Consider the following 19,791-nt stretch of genomic DNA (forward strand, 5'->3'; position numbering starts at 1 on the left):
TTGTTTCCTATTATTAAGTATTACGTTGCACTTTTGGTTAGCAATTTGTAGGATTCGATGGCGCAGCTTGATTTTCACACCTGGTCGAGTCATACTTTGCATGATAAGATCAGTTTTATCTTGGATAATAATTTCCATTACGTAACACATAGAAAATAGATTATTTCTCTGTTTTTTGGAAAATCGTAATTGATCGTGAACATATTTTCAAATGCAGGAACTTACTTTTGTGGTTTAAAAATAATTGAATGTAATAATTAGAGGCTTCCTTGGTTTTGCATACTTATCGCATTGAAAGAACTCAAACAATTGAATGCATTTCGATGCAACGAAAATGTTTATGCAATTGACGTTATATCAATGTTTCAAGAGTCTCATATGCAAACCGTGATATCTATCAAATGCTAATGGATTATGTTTTTGCGGGGATTTTTCCACTTTCGCATGTTTTATGAAGACAACTGAGGTGTGTGATTCAATTAAAACAACTTTCCTTTCTGATCCACTATTTACATTTACGTCTATATTTCGAACGTCTCTAGACATAGCGCGCCTTAATTCAATTCACAACCTTTTCGTGTCGCGTCATTTGTACTGCAAGAGCTTCATTAAAAAATCAGCATAATTTGTTGGACGTGTGGGCGAAACACAGGGTTCGCAGAAGATCACCTCGAGCTGCTTTTCACTGGGTGAAGAGCGAGTTTAGTTTGCAAAATGTAGAGGTCGTATTGTATATACGACCTACAGACTCGTTCAAATAGGATTAGCATATCTACTCGCGTAGATTCTACAAACAGACAAAATAATGGTACTGTGAACTAGGAACAGAGAATTCTTTGCATAAAATTTCAATTCGATTTAGAGCTCAAGTTTCACTTTCAATTTCAGTTTTAAATAAGTATTATCAAAGTTAGAAAGTACTTCTTAATAAAGTGGGCCTTAGTTGAAGATGATTACTCAAGTGAAGTAAATATTATTTTTTATTTTTTAATTCAAATAATCTCCATCCGAGTTTTCTCTCTAAATAAAGGGAAGCACTTCCTCTTTAAACAAATATAGTTAAGAGATCGTAAGCAGTTATGTTAATTTTTTAAATCATATTAAGATAAGGATCACATCTATCAGCACTGAATTAATCTCTTATCTGGAGAAACTTTAATATGTATCTATATATTAACAAATAACTCCATAGCTGTTCCCACTAGTGTGAATCAAGTTCCATAACTAGGTCCGTGTAAATTTCTCTATAAATAGAGAGACAGGAAGTTTCTTAATCCATTTCTTACCAAAACTGATATTTCCTTCGCCATTAATTTGTCAGCGAAGGCGTAATAAGCAAGCACAAAACCAGGACAATCGAGGTGCCCGCCCAAACGCCGATTTCCCGCGAATCTCTATGTAAATCTGCACGAACGTGACGCGTAGAACGACAGGATCGTGTAATTAAGATACACCCGTGGCAGAGCAAACAACGTCCGCCGCGAACTCGTTATCTTCGTTTGTTCGTTGCATCTATGCTCTCACCTTGAGGCCGACGCGATCGCGTCTCTGCTCCATTTGTCACGATAACGCGAAAACGCCATTAATTGGCGGCCTGTCGATGAATAATCGATCATAGAGCTCGGCTGATTTATGAAGAACTTCATCGCGCGGCTCCGCGGCGATATCGCCCGCCCACGCGTCTGCCGTGAGAAACTTCACTACGACTGCTCGCGAATCCTGTCCTCGCAGTAAAATCGACGGGATATCGTGTTCCGTCACATCCACGACGGTGAATTCAGTATATAACCGCGGAAAGGAAACATTTAAATGGCGTTTTATACAGTTGACGTGATTCTAGATGTTTTTGAAGAGAGAAAAAAATGAGTCGTGTTGTTTGGACGTGTGGTAGAATCGTCACCTGTTTACGAGGGATTGCGTTACGTCTCGTCGGCCAGAGGCAGTGACGACACATTAACAGATCGATGTCGAAGGACACACGTAGGTTTGTCCACCGAAGTCACTCGAGACGATTACTGGGATTTCATTTCATCGATCCGCAAGCGCATACTTGCATCAGCGTTCGCCGATGGATTTGCGTCATTGCGGGTCCCGCGTCCTCTAACCAACCTGGAGGATTTATGAAGATTCTTTTTTTTTTCTTCTAAATACTTCCTTCGTTCAGTCATCTAATCCCACGCGGTAGATTCAGGAAAATCGTGGAGATTCTGCGTGAGGCGATTCGCGATCCTCGGGGGCTGACGACGAATGCTAATGATGGCTTTGAATGTCGCTTGAATACGTGTAGAGGCGTGAGGTTTATGAAAATTTATATCAATTCCTTGGAGAACACAGATCGGAATATCGGTTTCAACTGTTTTAATACCCTGTGAGGTAACTTTAAGGCAGTAAGGTGGAATAGCTACAAGAGACGATAAAACCTTCTGAATATTGCAAAATAAAAACTATTTAAAATGATACTGTGTAAGATTATCGAAAAAATTTAAAATATCCTGTTCAGAACAAATAGGAATTTTTCCTGTAGTCCCAGGTACCAACTGCTTCAGTAACTTATTTCGATTGAAAGTTCGTCATAAATTGAGGCTTACAAATTTGAATCTTTAGGCTTGCATTTATACATACATTACACGAAGTTACATAAGTCCCTTATGAAACGTGCACGATCATTGACTGGAGCCATCCAACGATCCCAGCAGCCACGAAACAGTGGAAGCTGCAGTCTCATCTCTCTCAAGGTTATTATCAAACATTATCCGAGATCATCCTATAAACAGATCTCCGTAACATAAAACCCATTCATTCCCAAAACACACTCGAAGCATGGTCGGTTTCCTTGCCGGCAGTGATTCGTAGCCGAAAGCGCGAGGTCTTCAACCACTCAATCTCTCGTCCCGTTTATGGTTACGGCTCGCTTCCATTCTACCGCGTCTTCCGGCATCGTGTCGTTTGATCCCACGATTAATCTCTTCCCTCTCTCGGCAGCAAAAGGCTCGCTTAGGTACCAGATTGCGTGTTCGCGAGCGTCTGCTCGAGTGAGAAAAAGAATTGGGAAGAAAGAGGCACGATGTCCTGTTCGTCATGTGCGATAACACGTGGTCCATGGCTCTCTGTTCTGGTTCCAGACTCACGTAATCGCCAGACGCGCTGCATCGCACAGCGTCGCCGGGACACTTCAGTAGCCGAAAAGCTAAGGAACCTGTGGTGCATCTAAATAGGGGACGACCAGCGATAGAAGAGGGAATATAAACGTCGTCGGGAGAGGAGAAAGGGAGGCTGGTGCGGGCCGCTCTAACACTCTTGAGCCCTTTCCGCCTCCAGGATGTCGTACACCAATCGATTCCCGTCTTCCCAGCACACTCGTTATCGCAGCAGCTGGGGACCCTCTTCGGTGACTGTGTTCAATCGCGCCGATGTGCCGCGGCCCTCGCCGGAAGAGGAAGAGTTCGCCGAGTTCTATCACGAGCGTCTCCACTCGGCACAGAGCAGACAGTTGCTGCCGCTTCAAGAGGACCTCGCCGATTGGATCAATACGACGTTGAGTGAGTATTATGTTGATCTTTAGCGGAATATCTAGAGTTGAGAAAGGGTATGTTTCTTTTAACGTTTCGTTAACGTCTGAGGGAGGTGTGTGTATTTTATGAAAATCATTTTTATCTCCGATTATAGCTATGCGTAAACCTCAAATTTTCAACTTTAAAATTTCTAAATTTTTGAATTTTTGAAGTTTTGAATTTTTGAATTTTCAAAATTCTAAATTTTCTATTATTAAATTGTTTAACAAGAATTTTTCTAGGGGATGTAATATGTAACAGCCCTTTATTCAATGTACTACACCCTTTTCGTGGAATCGTTTTATACATGCTTCTAGAGTTTAGAGTATTGATATAATGATCAGATAAAACAGTAAGTGTTGAAGAAGCTTAGCGAATCTGTTTTCCGTGCAAATTCGTGATAACCATTATCCAACGATTTTCTTGATTTACGAGCGGAAGTGTACCGTACACACGCCATTATTCATGAATGGATAATTCATGAACACAACAGATAATGTTTTTGTTAGGGTTAAATTTATTACAACTAGAAAGGATATTCGTTTCAATTATATTACCTTATTTTACGTCGGTCAGTCGTGTGAATAATCCTGAGAAGATTGACTAATTCAGTGTTTTGTAAAAGTTGTTTTCTATTTTATGTAACATCCACAACGAAAGAAAGTACAGAAGCATTTAAATATTCGCAAAGTTCTGTACACATAATCGTGTTTTAATTTTGGTGTAACCATAATTACGAAAGTTACGTGGTGCAGAAAGAAATCGTCGTGACGTAATGACTATCGGACGTTCCGCGCGTGCACTCGACCGCTTTTCTTTCCGCGGTCGCGATATTTCCTTCGCAAGTTACGGGTTCGCCTTAATGGGGCCAGAGAATCGCGCGGTAGGACGTGGCGTGCACGTTGTACGTACTCCCTTTACGCAGCTTTCGTATCGCACAAAAGGCTTGCATCTGGCGCGACACGTGGGAAAGGATATTCGTAACATTTGGCCTTTCGTGTCGTCATGTTTTCGCTGGATGGTCACGCGAGACTATGCAAAAAACTGCCCTCTCTTCTCAATGGCAATCTCAGTTCGAACTCTGCGATTCATTCAACTCTTGCCTGAATAAAAAACTCTTGAATGAATACTTGTAATTTGAAAACGACAGGAATTTAGCTTCTTATATTTTAGTGTAGGAGTAGTGGATTCTATTTCTAGAGATATACATATACAAGCACACATTTTTTTATCAAATATTTGAGTGTATTTTATTCACTCTTGCATCTACTGTCTTCTTGGCAGTTGACAATTGGTAGTTGCTTCTTGTCAGTTGGCAATTGGAAGTTAGTAGTTGTTAGCTGGTAGTTGGTAATTGGTAGTTGGAATTTGACAACTGAAAATTGACTATTGACAGTTGGTAATTGGCAATTGGTAGTTGGCACTTTAAGTATTGGCTGCATACTTCAAGTGACTTACAGTTTGTCCCACGGACAGAGACTTTCCAAACTTGATTCCTTCAATTTATTTGATCGAAAGTTGCTTGAGTGTAAATCGCACTTCATTCATTTTTCTGTACAATTTCACACGAGCAAACTGCACTGCCAACATCGTTACAGGTAATGCACGCGATTCCTATTCCGATAGGTTAACGAATTTCAAAGTAGGTGAAAGTTTTCTGGACTAAACCAGATTGCTTGCGAAGACTTGTAGAACCCTGCGCGTTCTGAACAGCAAACGTAGCAGAGCAGATTAGACGAACCTTAAAACTTTTTTTTCTGGTTCCGCTCGAGAAACCCAGGGGTAGATTCAACGAGTACGAGACCGCGTTCTCTGCTCGTCGTGCGATCGTTTTACCTACATTTTGCTCCGAATCGTTACTCCCTGATTTCTCCGTCGCTTTTCTCAAATTAACGCGTTTACTTTGCCGCATATTTAAGTACATGCAACTCTTACTTTTGCTTCTTTGTATCATATGACAGTGATTTATACATCTATTTATATCTTCAGATCGCTTGATACTCAGCTAGGTGTTTAATTAATTTGATACGACAAGTCGCTCCATTTTTCGTTTATTTTAAACTACCTGAGGTTCGTAAAATTCATCCAGCGAACCGAGCGTACAGGGAGACCGATATCTGATATCAAGGTACAGGTTTCTCTTTTTTATGAGCCAGAGCTATCGCGGGAAGTCGATGTTCTTCGATCCTGGGTACCAGTCTGACCGCGTTTCTGAACTAGTACTTTCCTAATACGGTGCCAATACGAGTCAATGTGTAAAATAGAACCGTCGATACGTCCAACGTCGCACAGAATCGTTACACCATAGGTCTACCGTTCTACAAAGTAAATAACACGGTTTCGCGATAGATTTTACCTTATTATCGATCATTTTCTAAAAAGGAAATTGAAAAAGTTTTCCAATTAGCTACAGCGGAATTCAGCTTAAAATTCGCATAATCTATCGAAAGAGATACACTTGGTAACACGAGAGTAATACCTGAAGTACCTCAGAGATGGCTAATTTTATTACTTACAGTAGACCATTATTGAATCATAGTTCAAATTTAAATCTATGTTGTACTGTACTGTTATCGTACGATACTAACTCTAAATAAACAGTGTGAACAATTGGGACTCGGTTAAAGGAGCTTCTAGTGTACTTCTAATAATCGTTTTTCGAGTAACAAGAACGCAGTTCACTCAAGTATACTCATTAAGTAGTAGAAACAAATTCTTGACAACCTGCTCGTTTTGGCTTCGATCTTATCTTCACAGCTGCGCCGACAATGTTCTTATCTCCGTGTTGCAAGGTTGTTTTCGTACGAAATGCTCGTCGTAACGTTGCCATATATTTTGGTGAACGGAGCGCGTGTACCATGGACGAGCGCACGGTTTTGTGCGACCTCGAAGAATCCAGCCGCAAGATCTGGACCACCGTGAAAGATTGCGACACGAGCGTGGTCTCGGTGAAAAACGACTAATACGCGGATAAGCTGGCGCACCATGTCGTCTCGAGATGCAACTCGAACAGTTTCCATTTCGTTTCAGTCAGACGACGTATCATGGATGAATATTTATCAGTCATGAGATCAGAAAGAAAGAAACGCTGGGATATAAATACCCTCGAGAAATGTACATTCCGAGGCTGTGGTTAGAGTGGAAGCTCCCTCGATTTCCCTCGGTTACATGAGCAGTAAAAAGTATTTGTTTAAAAACATAATATGCATGCATTTAGAAATTTAATTATATTGGGGGGTCGGGTGGATGCTGAGTGGTTTGAATGGGACCACATACCTACATAATACAGTACTCGATCGTTTTTTATTAATTGTATAGTGTTGTTTTTATACAAGCTCGATGTATGCTCATGGTCTCTGAACATTATTCTTGCCTGCCTTTGGGAGAGTAAATTCAAGCTCTTAACTGATAAGTACATAAATTGCTAAGTGCAATTTGTAAGCTTGTATCGAGATAGTACGATAGTTTCAAGGAAAGACAACACTGTAGTTTTTGAGGTCTCAAACACTCTCTTTACATAACAAAACTTGTAGACAATATTAAATGAAAAATACTTAACTCCAGAGTACTCCATTTGAATTCAACATAAGTATTCAATAGGTACCATTTATGCTTATTTTCCAATTATCAAAGTCTAGCATCAAAAATTTCCAATAGGTAATCGATACGCTCGATATGACTAGAACATATTCACAATTATTAATTAATTGAACGTACACCGTATCGACGTTCATCAGACGCGTCTAATTATATCGCATCGCAATATCATGCTGACACGCCGTACTCCGTGTGGCTTCAAAGCCAGAACGACGGGAGATAGGTCGGTAGCCTTTACGGTGGAATTATGTGTGGGTACCTCTGCCGTGTGTATTTACTATTCCCGCTCAGGAGTGTACGATTGAAGTGCACACCCACACTTGGCTTCGTCGTTACAGCGAGCTCGAAACGCAGCGTGACGGTCAGCTCTCCCTGTCTGTGTTCAATTGAGGAAGGAATTTAACGCGAGGGTGTGAGGCATATGGGGGTGTGTTTGCGCATGCTGCAAGGTAAAATAACCGTGCTGGCTGCAGCTTCCCTATTTGATCTGAATTATTTTCGTTCCTATGAATTAAGGGTGTTCTTCGCAAGAGAGCAAATAAATGTAAAATTGTGGTTTTCTGCAATGTGCTTCGATCCTAGATTCTAGTATCGTGAAATGCTTTTTGCAGGAGGGGTATTGGAGATAATTTGAAAAGGTAATAATGGAGATAGACAGTGACGTTTGAGTGCTGTGTAAAGTCAATCACAGAAACTTTAATATTAGATTCGTCGGAAAGTGCTGTTGAATTTCATCGCTGAAAATTGTCAATTACCTTTCACGTTCCAAATAGAGTTCTCTAAAATTAGTAAAAGTACTGAATAAAAATGCGAGGACAATGACTATCATTAACGAGATCTACACACTTTTTATCAAAAATTGAACAAGAATCTGGTGGAAGTTTCACAAAAAAATCATTGTCACAGGGATATCCTACGCCACGCTCAAGGACGCAAGTACACTGGCCCTCAGGTTCCAAAGAATCGCATCCACGTGCATCTCACGTCAAGGTGTCAATCTCTCGACTCTGTTCTGAAACGCTTCGCCAAAATCCCGCAGAAACATGATTGAAATAACGCAGGGTATGTTCGTGGGACCTTGCGACCCACACCCTGCGTCCCCGCAGTTGCAATGGGTCTGACTCAGCCGGAAGTCGGTCGGGCACCCCTCTTCCTTCACGCCACTTCTTCTCCCTGCATCACGGCTACCTGAAGCCGCATTACGCATAATGGGCGTACGCCTTTCCTAATGCGCTTGCGTGTGTGCGAGCCCATCGGGTCGTGGAGCCGATGAGACGACGGGGTTCTGTTTGGCACGGGCCATGGACAGCCAGCCAGCCGTGGAATCGAACGAGATGAAGCCTCCTGATCGTCGCGTCGATTCATCCTCGACCCCCGGATGAATTCGCTCGAACGTCGAGCAACGCAGTTTTCAAGGCAATCTTTGGACCCATCGAGACGAAATTGATACGTGGAGAGGAAGTGAGGAGATTGGTTATGGGCTGGCTTAATCAGTAATTAATCGTTCGAGACATTTCGATTGGGAAATTAGAGACTTTTAGTGAGGGAGTATTAAGTACTCTTTTTACTTAATTAATGAGAAGTGGTATGGTTTCTCGTGAATCTACGTTAGAAGTTATGTTGATGATACTCTGTAGTATTGTTCCTGCCTGTAATCTATAATTTTTTACACTAAAATTTGAAAGTATTTTTTAGTACCATATAGATATCAAACTTTTTTTCTTTATTGTCTATATTGTAATATAAAAACCGACGAAGATCATTGGCATCATACAGAAGCAAATGTGCTGCATATGAGAACGTAGATTAACAGGACTGCAGAACTTACCAAGAACTGCATTTGCATCCAATTCGAAGGAATCGTCCTTCGTTGGGGGACGCCCTGTGTGGGGTCCCAGTGATGAAATAAAGATTGTCACGTTGCAGCATGTTTTATGGTAACAGAGGATCGGAGTAATATATCGTGTTGGAATTAATGCATCGATCGAACAATGCCAAGGACGGCGTGGAGGATTGCTGAAAAAGGCTTGAATCGGCACTAAAGAGGTCAAGCGAGTATTAAAATCGAAGGGTAGCGTATCAAGGATGCGAGGGAAATGCAGGTCACGGTGTACGGTAGCTGTCGATAAGTACACAGTCGAGCTTCGTATATTAAGACCGAGAAAATGAAGGAAGAACGTTCCTGCCAATAAAACACAGTCGAAGTTCTTCCGTTCTATCAACCATTGGCAATAAAATGTCCAAGGCTAGTAACAAATTGCGTACACGACGGGGAGTTCAGTTTTGGACTATTATACAGCCATTTATTTTCATTTCACTGACAAACGCTGTCTCAGGGAGAAAAATAAGGTCATTGGAGTTGGGAGAAAGTAATACTTCAGCCGCTACCATAAATCACGAGCTAAGAGTTCGCCAAATACTGCATCGACTTATTGGGATATAAAGCAACTTGTTCTTGTACCAGCTTAGCATTTCAAGCAAAAGTTCATTTAGACTTACGAAGACGATTCAGAGACGAGAGTTAATCTCTTGAATTATTTATCCCCCTGACTAGTACAACAGATCCCATTTTTATTCTACAACAAACTTAAACCAGTCCTAGAACTGAATCAGAACAGGGAACTAGAATCCCAGGAAGCTGTAGTACAACCGCAATTAAACCGAAATCAAACATTCTCTCGTTAAAGGGACTGTACAGAATTCTAATGAGTCCTGGAGCAAGATCGAGGGTGATAACCCAGAGCTTTATTCTCATGCAGAGTCCAGGGTAACACAGGGTTCCCACGACGCAGGGAAAGTTTCGAGTATCGAAGCACACTTGCTCTTATCCATCAAGAATACATACTTCCACTTGATTTCCCTTTCGTCAAAGTTCACATGGAAATCACCGCCTAATTGCCATTTCCATACTCAAAGCGTCTCCTTAAACAGCGCTGGCGGGCATCGAGTCGCAATTCCGTCGTAGATAAATTAGAATCGCGCGAGGTTCCGGGTGACCGAGTTGTCGTTCGTCGCTGCTCGCACTCCAACACGCTCACGGCCGTGATCTTTCGTAAGATCGAACGGGGGTAGGCATCCCACGAGAGCAGTCGTTATCACGAGCAGCTCGCCATTGTGTCCCAGCCCATATGCGAACGATATTCGCGAGATCCAGATCCAGGCTGGGCTCCGAGTGTGCACGCGTGCGGTACACTGCACGTGTCTACGTGTGTACGTGGAGGCAACGTGTGATGGACTTTGCTCCATAAGCCCGCCCGTTAAAACCTTTTTTTCCGAGGGTTCTGCAACTCGGGTGCAACCCTATTGTTACCAGGTCGAGTCACGAGCCTGTGCGCGCTGGTTCTCATTACCATCCGTATCTGCGAGGCTTTATCGCTCCGTCAGCCCAACCTAGTTCCTATTTCCCATCGTATCCAGCCTATATCTATATACACGTGTTGCACGGATCGTGTCGCGGCCCGAGTTTTCCTTAGATCCTCGCCCGTCGATCGTTCCACCGGCAGCGTGGGAGAAGAACAGGCGAAGTGTCCGTGAACACTTGTGATGGAAATTCGAATCACAACTTCGAAGTGATTTGAAGTCCTTCAAGATCGCTATGATGATTCGAACTACTTCGAACATGATTCGAAGCCTAACACTCTTGGAAGTATTGAAAGATTATTCGAATTTTTCAACACTTAGTTCTCAATATCCTTTGAATCTTTTATAACTTTCAAAACTATCAAGACACCAAAACTTCCAAGACATTAAAGACCCATAAAAATTCAAGATTCAAGACTTATCAAGACTTTCAGGAGTCCTAGGTTTCGAAACATTTTCGAAAAGATTCGAAGTGTTCCAATTGTCATCACTAGTTGCCACAGAGCCCACGAGAGATATCGTTCCTGGAAGCGGTAGTGAAAAATCCTGGCCTTGATCCTGTTTGCCGAGCGGTAGTCAAACGAAATTGAAATCATTTCACGACGAAAGTCACGCACGAGTGGCCTATCGTGAGAGTGTGCTAGCTAGATCATTTCTCGCTTGACCGAGCACGTCGCGTCGAATGAGTTTCTAGTCGAGCTGATCTTTCGAGGATCGATCAGGTTAAGAGATGATCCAAGGGGACCGAAACCGAGATCGAAGACCGTCGATCTAAGCTCGAGGAGATTTACTTTGTAGGTAGCGGTTTCGCTGATAAATCAGACGCGATTTCGAATGGCTCGAATCGTTTCTCACGTTCCCTGACGTCTGTGTGTCATTTCGCAGACCTCTGTCGCGTTTAATAGCTCGCGATAGGAATTGAACGTGCGGCTTGAAGTTAATTTGCCTCGTCATGAACCTGACTATCACTACTTGGAGCTGATTTTTAAATTCTTAAATTCTTTGTAACCTGGCTTTATCGATTATCGTTGTTGCGGAGGCATGGTAAGTTCTTGCAGTCGATAGGTGGTGAAGGGTGATTCATTGGTGCGATGTAGTCACTTTGTTTCAACTGAGATAAGTACCTACTCTTGATTGATGAAGTCAATGACATGAGTACTCGCTCTTATAAATGGGAGGACTTCATAAATTAGCTAATCTGTGTGTTTCATTCCACTATACCTACTAATCTTTATCGCGTCTGAAATAGTACAAAGTGATCCACTAATGATGAGACATATAAGAATTGAATAAAACATGTTTTCCAATGAAATGAAATATACTAGACTGATGGCTTCACACATTAACACATTACTTACGTAGTTCCCTTCGAAACAGTTAAAATTTTATTATTGAATCTTCTGAGGGGTTACAAAGGAGCATAACTAAATTTTCCTCGATACGTGCACACTTGACGAGGAAACTTGCTCGCAAAAAATTCTGCAACAAAGCGAAAGTCACCCTACAGTCGCTCGCAAAGAATTCGACTATGGTGAAGAGCCCAGAAAGGGTTGCTCCATTGTTCTCAACAATGATGCCACTTCGCCGATCCTTTGAATAGTCTTCAAGCGACCATTTATGAAAAACGTTAAACGAAGATTAATATCTTGTGAAGAAATATTTGAGAAGAAACACATATGGAGTCTCAATAAAAAGCTTGTTCTCTTGAGTTTCAGATGCTAATTACGTGACGGGAGACAATTTCTTCGACGCTCTCGACAATGGCGTGGTGGTATGTCGGTTGGCAAGGGTCATCCAGGAGAAAGCGAGAACAGCGATCGATGCTGGAAGAGCGAAAGGGGTAAACAATTATCGCGTTACTTAACATTTGTCCTTGAATCTATAGAAGCTAGGTACAATGGGTAATTGTCTATGGTTCTTTGAACAGTTAATTGCCCAACACACTTTCTTTTTCACACTTTGACAAAAACTATGTTCCATTAGTCATATCGTCCTATTTCCATTCTTCAACGAGCACAGCTCGATCAAGAATTTTCGATAATTATTTTTCAGCCACTGCCGGTGATAAGAGGACGATGCTGGGAGAATGCAGCGCGACGAAGCTTCTTCTCCCGCGACAACATGGAGAACTTCATTCAATTCTGTCGTCGCCTGGGCGTGCACGAGAACCTACTCTTCGAGAGCGACGATCTCGGTAAATCTTGGCAATTAATTTCAATTCACTCTGTCGTTCCTTCATCTTTCGCGTGCTTCCCTCCATGCCCCGTTCAAACGATCCTACGAGTCGATTAAAAGCGAAAACTCGCCAATCGCGTTGCGTGGTCCCATTCCCGCGAGCGCCGCGCGCGAATATGCAAATCCCGAGCTGCTTCTGAGGCGAGAGTAATTGCCTCGAATCGAGCGCGCCCCTCGGAGAAACGAGACCAGCTCTAGCGCTCTTTTCCTCGGTTCACTGGATCTAAATGCCCTCGGAAACAATACGCAGCTGCGGGCTCGCGAGGCTACGCCATCCTGAAAAGAAATGGGACTCTAGGGTCGCAGGGAAATAGTTCATAGAGCGACGCTTGGTAAGATTATTGGTGGGACGATCCTTGCAAAGGGATTGTTCATAATGATGGAGAGAAACGCTAATAGCTCGATGTTCTTCTCTCGTTTTCTTTGGCTTCAGAAAGCTGCTTGTCTGAGTTCGTTTTTAGTGAAGCGGGAACACCTGGACACGGAGACTTTTGTGAGAGTTGAGATTATTTTGTATGTAGGTCGGTATTTGAGTCTGAGCTATTTTACTGTCACGGAATTTCAATTTAAGTAATAATATTAATACTGCTACTTTCATTATTAGTCTGAAATTATTGGAAATATAACTATAGGCTCATACTACTTTTATAACTAGATAATGAAGATGAATGGATGTTTAAATCAGAACAGAGTTCTTTGTCTTGTTATTCCGATATCTTATTAAATATCTCTCGAATGTAATACTCCACGTAGAATACTACTAAATAGCGTGACTATTATAATTTCACAGTGCTGCACGGCCAACCACGGAACGTGGTGCTGTGCTTGCTAGAAGTGGCTCGATTGGCATCGAGATACTCCGTCGAACCACCGGGGCTCGTGCAGCTCGAGAGGGAAATTGCCGCGGAACAAGAAAGGGATCTTCACTGTTTGTCCGATAGCGGTATATCTCACAGCAGCCTGGTTTCCTGGCAATTTCAATCGCCGTCCCCAACCGCGACGCCCAGGCCTCAACCTGAGAAGATCAAACACAGCAGGTACGTGACACTGTCTTTGAACTGGTCCTCTACTTTTCTCCTTCGCGACACTGCCTAACGATGACCAAGGATGACTCGTACGCTAATCTGACCTCTCGCTGAAACGAGAGACTCGAACGAGGGATCGTGTAGTCATAGGGACCCTGGCTCCTCAGTTTGCTGAAAAAGGATTCGCTTAATGGGCGAATCTGCGAGGCGTTACATTCTCAGAAAGACAGCGCGCGTTTACCTCGAGCGTAACGCAATGCCGTAGGAGTGGTGGCGTTTCGTGGCGTGTAAAGCTTGCGGTATTTACGTCGAAGCTATGGAAAATACGGTGTAGTTATGATAAGTACCAGAAAGCGCGTGACTACCGTTGGGAAAGCCGTGTTTGGAAAGGTTTTAATAAGCATGTCGATGATTCCTTGTCTAGGTGTCGGAGTATTCATGTTCACTAATACAGAAATCTGTTCTCTCGATGTAGAGAATGGTTAATAGCTTAACGATCTGAATTTGTTTTAGTTTAATGGAGGAACTGAAGCTTGAAATATGTTGCATTTTACAGTTCAGCGTCGGAGGTCGCGTTAACAGGGACACGATGGTTGGATCCAACGACTGGCACAACCCACGAGCCCGAAATGCGGAGGTCGGTGAGCGATAATGGGCCAACGGGTAGCGATGGAGTGCCCAGTGATACCACAGAGGACGATTGGTCCCGAGGAAGCGCAGAGGATCCGGACGAGGTCCCATCACCGTCGAGTTCACCTTTGCCCTCGCCAGCGGAGCCACCAGAACACACAGGCCCTATAACGGAACTTGATCGCAAGGTATAAAAAGCTGAATATAAAGTAACGTTTAAAGTGAGCATTCTTTAACATGACTCTACTAGTATGAAAATAGTTTTTAGTAGAGGTTGAATGGACGCTATCCTAAGCGTCGTGTAATAAATTTGTAATTAACCATGTGCAGTAGAAGAATAAGATTCAAAGAAATATCTAGGAAAATGTTCTTCTCAGAAAATTAGAATAATTTTAACTCTCTTATGTATTTAAATAGCCATGAAAATTGAGTCTTTTCTAAAAGTTTAAATATTGCCTTTTACTATGGCTTAAAAAAATATCGTAAACCTCCCATGCACAAAAAGTGCTGCACGCGAGCGTGTAATTTACTACGTACCGGTACACGACGTTGCGAGTCGCATCGCGTCACGTTCGCTCATGAACGCCAGGAGTAAGGGACAGAGAGGAAGAAAGGAACAATGGAGGCAAACGGCTTGCTTTAAGCTTTTTCACGTATGCGTTTGCACGCTCGTAGATCCTCGCGTGTCGAATCCCTGCATACCAACCAGCGAATGTGTTACGAGACTCCCACATCTTCGACTTTCTTTACACTGCACACTGGAGTAACAATTCATCTTGCGATCGATGGTTTTTCATGAAATATTGACATAAAAAATAACATCTTACCGCTGCGTTTTGTAACTATTACATTATGGTGTGCTTTTGTGTTGATATCAGGTGAGGAGGGCCACCGAGGCTATTCAAAGACTCTGCCAGTGTCCCTCCGAGAGATGCTCCAAGCTGAAGGTGCGCAAGGTTGGCGAGGGGCGTTACCACATCGCGGGACGGAATGTCTTCATCAGGGTATGTGATGTATTTCATTTGTTTTAAATAATTTAGTAATAATTGAAATACTATTGAGATTATAGTAGATTTCTAAGTATAGTAGAACCTCGATTAACTGGGTCTCAGTTATTCCTAGCCTTTGTTACTCAGAGTTATGGCTATTTGATGTGAGGACAATAATAATCTCGAAAATGATAAAATTAGGCATATGAGAGGTAGTTCAGCTTCTAGTCTCGTTCTAAAATAGTTAATCGAGGTCTTACTCAAGGTCATATACTTCCAAGGTTGCTGTATTTAACTCAATTTTTTCTGCCATGTTGATCATAAATCGAGTTCTTTAGAAGAATATTTCCGAGTTTCGCTAGCATTATAATTAGCTTCACGAGAATATTATTCTTCCAAAGAATATGGTTTACACCTGGAAGCCTCAAACCATCACTAAATTTGCCAATAATCCAATTACAAGCCATCGATAGATAGTTCCCATTTTCCTTCCCGTCATATTTGGCAGACCTTCTCAATTTGCCTTGCTTCATCCATCCGTTTCTCCAAGAAACCCAAATGAAAGGGTGAACTCCCCGAACGGACGTACTTCCCTGAATCTTTCATAGGCCACGGAGGGCTAAAAGTGCGTCAGCTAATGACCGACGTGTTCGCAGCTTTTGAAGGGGAGACACATGATGGTCCGAGTGGGCGGGGGCTGGGACACCTTGGAGCATTTCTTGGCGAGGCACGATCCCTGTCAGGTGAGGACTCTCAACCGCGAGAGCACGCCGCCTTCCCCACACGGCAACAAGCACATCAACTTCCTTCCGATTCGCGCCAAGTATCGCAGCCCTCCGCCGGAGTCCGTCTCGGCCCGCTAGCCTAAAAGCACAGTGCCTGTTACAACTCCACGCTACTTCACGTTTATGCTGCTGTTTGTCGGTTTCGTAACAAGTAGAGGGTACATGGGCGACGCGTCGACGGGGTGGCGTTGCGAGCCGAAACGTTTGTGTGTCCACTAAAACTGGTGACTGATGTGTGACTGATCAGGGAGTCTACGCTGATAGATGAATTTTTCTAATGATTGAGGAATGAACCGCGGAAACATCGTCCTTCTGTCCAACCACTTATGGTGTGTTGACGATATCGAGGGATTCGAAGGTTCACTCAGGTCTGCTCTAGAATTCACGAGTTTTGGTTCGTCGAGTCGTCAGTCTTTGTAGTCCTCTCTGAGTTGCGCGATACCAGAGACGACTGGGAAGGTAATTAAATCTTGCTGAGTTGAAGAACAGTATAAGTCCAAAAACCATATTTTGGACCTAACATGTCTGGACCCTAGAGCCAGAATCTATTAAGTCCACTTCTTTTCTGTGTGACTTAATGCACTTTGGCTCTGGGATCCAGATATGGTTCTGAGATTATTTGAAATATGTAATTTTGGGTTTGTACTATTTTTCAACTCATCGATTTAATTGGAGAGCACTGGACAGCTAAAATTTGTGAATTTTTATATAGTTCAACAGTAGTTAATGTCTATCAGCGAATACCCCAGGGATGCGTGGAGTTCACGTTGTACACCTAGCTACGTTCACAATCACATCTTTTCTATTCTCATATCTATATTCGTACACGCCATACCAAGTGCACCTATTTCTTACATGCATAAGTTGTACAAGGGATGGCACTATTTTTGACTACGTCATGTAACCGGTTGGGGAGCACTAATATTTAACGTATGTCCTTACAAGCGTGTTAATATGCCATCTTCTCGCGAGAAAGCTCTTTTTGGCGTCGCGAATGCTTACGATATTACGTTTACTTGTCATTATTCATTCTCATATGAATTACTCTTGATCAACGTACGTAAAAACGTTACATTTAATCGTTTCTCTTGTACTCTATTATCGCGATACGCATTGCATTCATACAGGATGCGTATTCAGGGTGAAGTGTCTCGGTTGGAGACATTGGTGACTTTGAAAATTAGTTTCAAAGAATCTTGCACTGTTTCGAAAGCACTCATGTAAAATGTTCTATTAGTATTTTTTTCACTATCTTATATTCTTCAAGATTCCTAGTATTTTTTCATGACAAGGATTGCAAGTAACGCTGAATTTACCTGCAACTACTTTTATAGGAAAACAATGATTCTCGTATAATGAAACTGAAGTTTTGACTTCGGTATCTGGAAGATTATAAGTGATAGACAGAAAAATACTAATGACACATTTATAATGTTCATGTCACCCACCCTTTATGTATAAATCTAACGTACATATATATTTATTTGTACTTTCGTTTACGTATTAAAAAGTACAAGATACTTTCTCGTAAAATATTTACTCGCTTCCTAGCTTAAACGTTTAACCCTTTGGATGCTGCTCTCGACTATTCAGCTGAACGCGCGCTGAGAGCGCTCAGAAGCGTTCAAATGCAATGTTGAACAGATGTAATTACGAAACTTCCGCACATGCTGCCCGCGGTGTTCGTATCTCAAATATATCGTCGAAAGGGTTAAGTGTCATGCATTCCACAGATAACAGGCATATTGACGCTTGATTTGGAAATTGTCTAACAGAAATAGAGAGGAGGGCAATGCACCTGGTAGAGGTAGCTTCACGATCGCAATGACCAAAGTTCGTAGGTTGGTATGTCGAAACGATACCAGTGAATAGATTATCGGAATGTCGTTCACATCGACGTGAACGATCTCTGTGTCTATCCGCTCTCATTGTACCGTTTCGTGCGAAGCTATTCTAGCTGCGAAGTCGATCCACGCATGTGATTAGAAAGGAAGTGCAATTAAGGACTCAGGTAATGCCGTCTGTCCAAGTCGAGAGAGCTTGTCCCTTTCGAAGCCCGCAGGAAATTCTACTTTTCGTACTAATGATTCCGTCTTCTAGAGAATGCAATTTAAGGAACAGACCCTCCAGGCTCGAGATTGCGAGAAAGCAATCTATATTGTGGGGAACGTAAATACCTTTGATCACTTGTACACTTGGTCATTGCTATAAAGCCTTTAAAGGCGAACCTCGTAGTGCACTTAAGTATCTCTCGCGATAAGCAATTTGTAAGGCACGTAGATTATAATTGATAACAGGGTCGGTTACGTTGTTTCATCGTTTAGACTAAATATTCGTTTATTGAATTGATTCGTAAGATGAATTGTTGAAAAATACTATTCCATAATGTCAAGTAATTGACATGAAAAATTACATTTCCATTATTTAAAAATTAGCATAGTTAGGTCTCATAGTTCAAGAGGGTGTTTTTCAAATATTTTACTTTTCTATTTTATATTCTCATATTCACCGACCCTGAGATAAGTAATTACACTTTGGCACATAATCGATACTTATTAAAGATCGGCTACACGCAAAATGCTTCACGATACTGCCATAATATATATATGTTTTGTACTTTTATAATAAATACGTAGGATAAGGAATACGATGGATGAAGTACAGTCGAAATTACAAGGCGATATATGTTTGTTGGGTTCACAGAAATGCAAGGGCACAGGAATGTGCGAGGGAATACCAAAGCAAAGAAATATTCGACGAGTAATGTCGGCACGTTGAGGCTATTAACGTTGTCGTTCAAGGATCTTTTTGTTAGACTTTTTCCCCTACTCCAAATTGACTGTATCATAGCGTGTTACATTTCGTAAATTATTTGTTCGACGCGTAGTGGTGCGTAACTCGTTTCGTTTGCATTGGCGCTAAGAGTGTATTTATTTGTAAATGGTAACGCTGCAATGAAGTGCTATGTAATAGTGAGTCGAGAAGATTTCATTATTACTTGTAGAGATTGATTTTGCTACGCGCGAATGAAACAATTCCGCCATATTATATTATTGTAATCACGTTACGCAATAAGTCTGCTCTAGATTTATTAAGTTCTTTGTACCTGCTTGCTTCCACGCAGTGTATTGAAAATATTTTCTACCTTTTCTCGTGAATTGGAGATCTTTTGTTGGTAAACATTACGCATATTGTATTTGTAATGTTGTCCTTAGAATGATGGATTCATTCTATAAATTCGTTTATTTATGTAACGTGAAAATACATATTTGTAAATTTTGTTGACATCAAAAATATTGAACTCTATGAATACTGATTAAGTGAATCACAAAGACATTTTGCTGCACGATAGGATAGCCAATTCAATTTATTCATCCATGATATACAATGTGATTCGATAATATCGCATATTCTATTTTTGATTCTGGTTAGTAATCAAAACGTGTGCTTCTGTAAAACTAGGTTGTAATTCGAACACTTCATATAACATACATGGCTAATAATGTTAATTTCACTTAAGTACGATGCTATTTGTGTTAATTGTTATATTTTGTTGAACAATAAAATATTTAATTACGAATACTTACACTAAGTCGTGCTATAATCGTAACTGGGTTTA

At 41.7% G+C, this 19,791-nt stretch overlaps 1 protein-coding gene and 1 long non-coding RNA gene across 5 annotated transcripts; one reads left to right on the forward strand and one right to left on the reverse strand.

Moving 5' to 3' along the window:
* Positions 1-1,137: 1,137 nt before the first annotated feature.
* Positions 1,138-1,651, reverse strand: LOC143188592 (uncharacterized). The gene is made up of 2 exons (XR_013003547.1): positions 1,525-1,651; positions 1,138-1,244 (listed from the first exon to the last, which is right to left on the reverse strand). It is a non-coding gene; the product is annotated as an uncharacterized LOC143188592 (long non-coding RNA).
* Positions 1,652-2,343: 692 nt separating this feature from the next.
* On the forward strand, positions 2,344-19,758 carry LOC143188989 (growth arrest-specific protein 2). 4 transcript variants are annotated; one of them, XM_076393572.1, is made up of 9 exons: positions 2,344-2,735; positions 3,123-3,539; positions 12,218-12,348; positions 12,561-12,702; positions 13,534-13,780; positions 14,325-14,586; positions 15,277-15,402; positions 16,044-16,130; positions 18,876-19,758. In XM_076393572.1, the coding sequence occupies exons 2-9, from the start codon at positions 3,320-3,322 to the stop codon at positions 18,948-18,950; spliced, it is 1,290 nt and encodes a 429-aa protein (XP_076249687.1). In that variant the 5' UTR covers positions 2,344-2,735; positions 3,123-3,319; the 3' UTR covers positions 18,951-19,758. The 4 variants fall into 4 exon arrangements, with proteins under 4 accessions (XP_076249687.1, XP_076249688.1, XP_076249685.1 ...); XM_076393573.1 differs by having other exon boundaries at positions 12,224-12,348; XM_076393570.1 differs by lacking the exon at positions 18,876-19,758 and having other exon boundaries at positions 16,044-16,254.
* The last annotated feature ends 33 nt before the right edge of the window (positions 19,759-19,791 follow it).

This window comes from Calliopsis andreniformis, chromosome 3 (genome assembly GCF_051401765.1).
Source record: "Calliopsis andreniformis isolate RMS-2024a chromosome 3, iyCalAndr_principal, whole genome shotgun sequence".
In the NCBI taxonomy this organism is placed as follows: Eukaryota; Metazoa; Arthropoda; class Insecta; order Hymenoptera; family Andrenidae; genus Calliopsis; species Calliopsis andreniformis.

Bases quoted from the DNA above. Each gene is read 5' to 3' on its own strand.
- LOC143188989 (XM_076393570.1), top strand. From the start codon at position 3,320: ATGTCGTACACCAATCGATTCCCGTCTTCCCAGCACACTCGTTATCGC. The intron at 12,703-13,533 runs GTAAATCTTGGC...ATAATTTCACAG, and splicing joins CTTCGAGAGCGACGATCTCG to TGCTGCACGGCCAACCACGG. The intron at 13,781-14,324 runs GTACGTGACACT...TGCATTTTACAG, and splicing joins GAGAAGATCAAACACAGCAG to TTCAGCGTCGGAGGTCGCGT.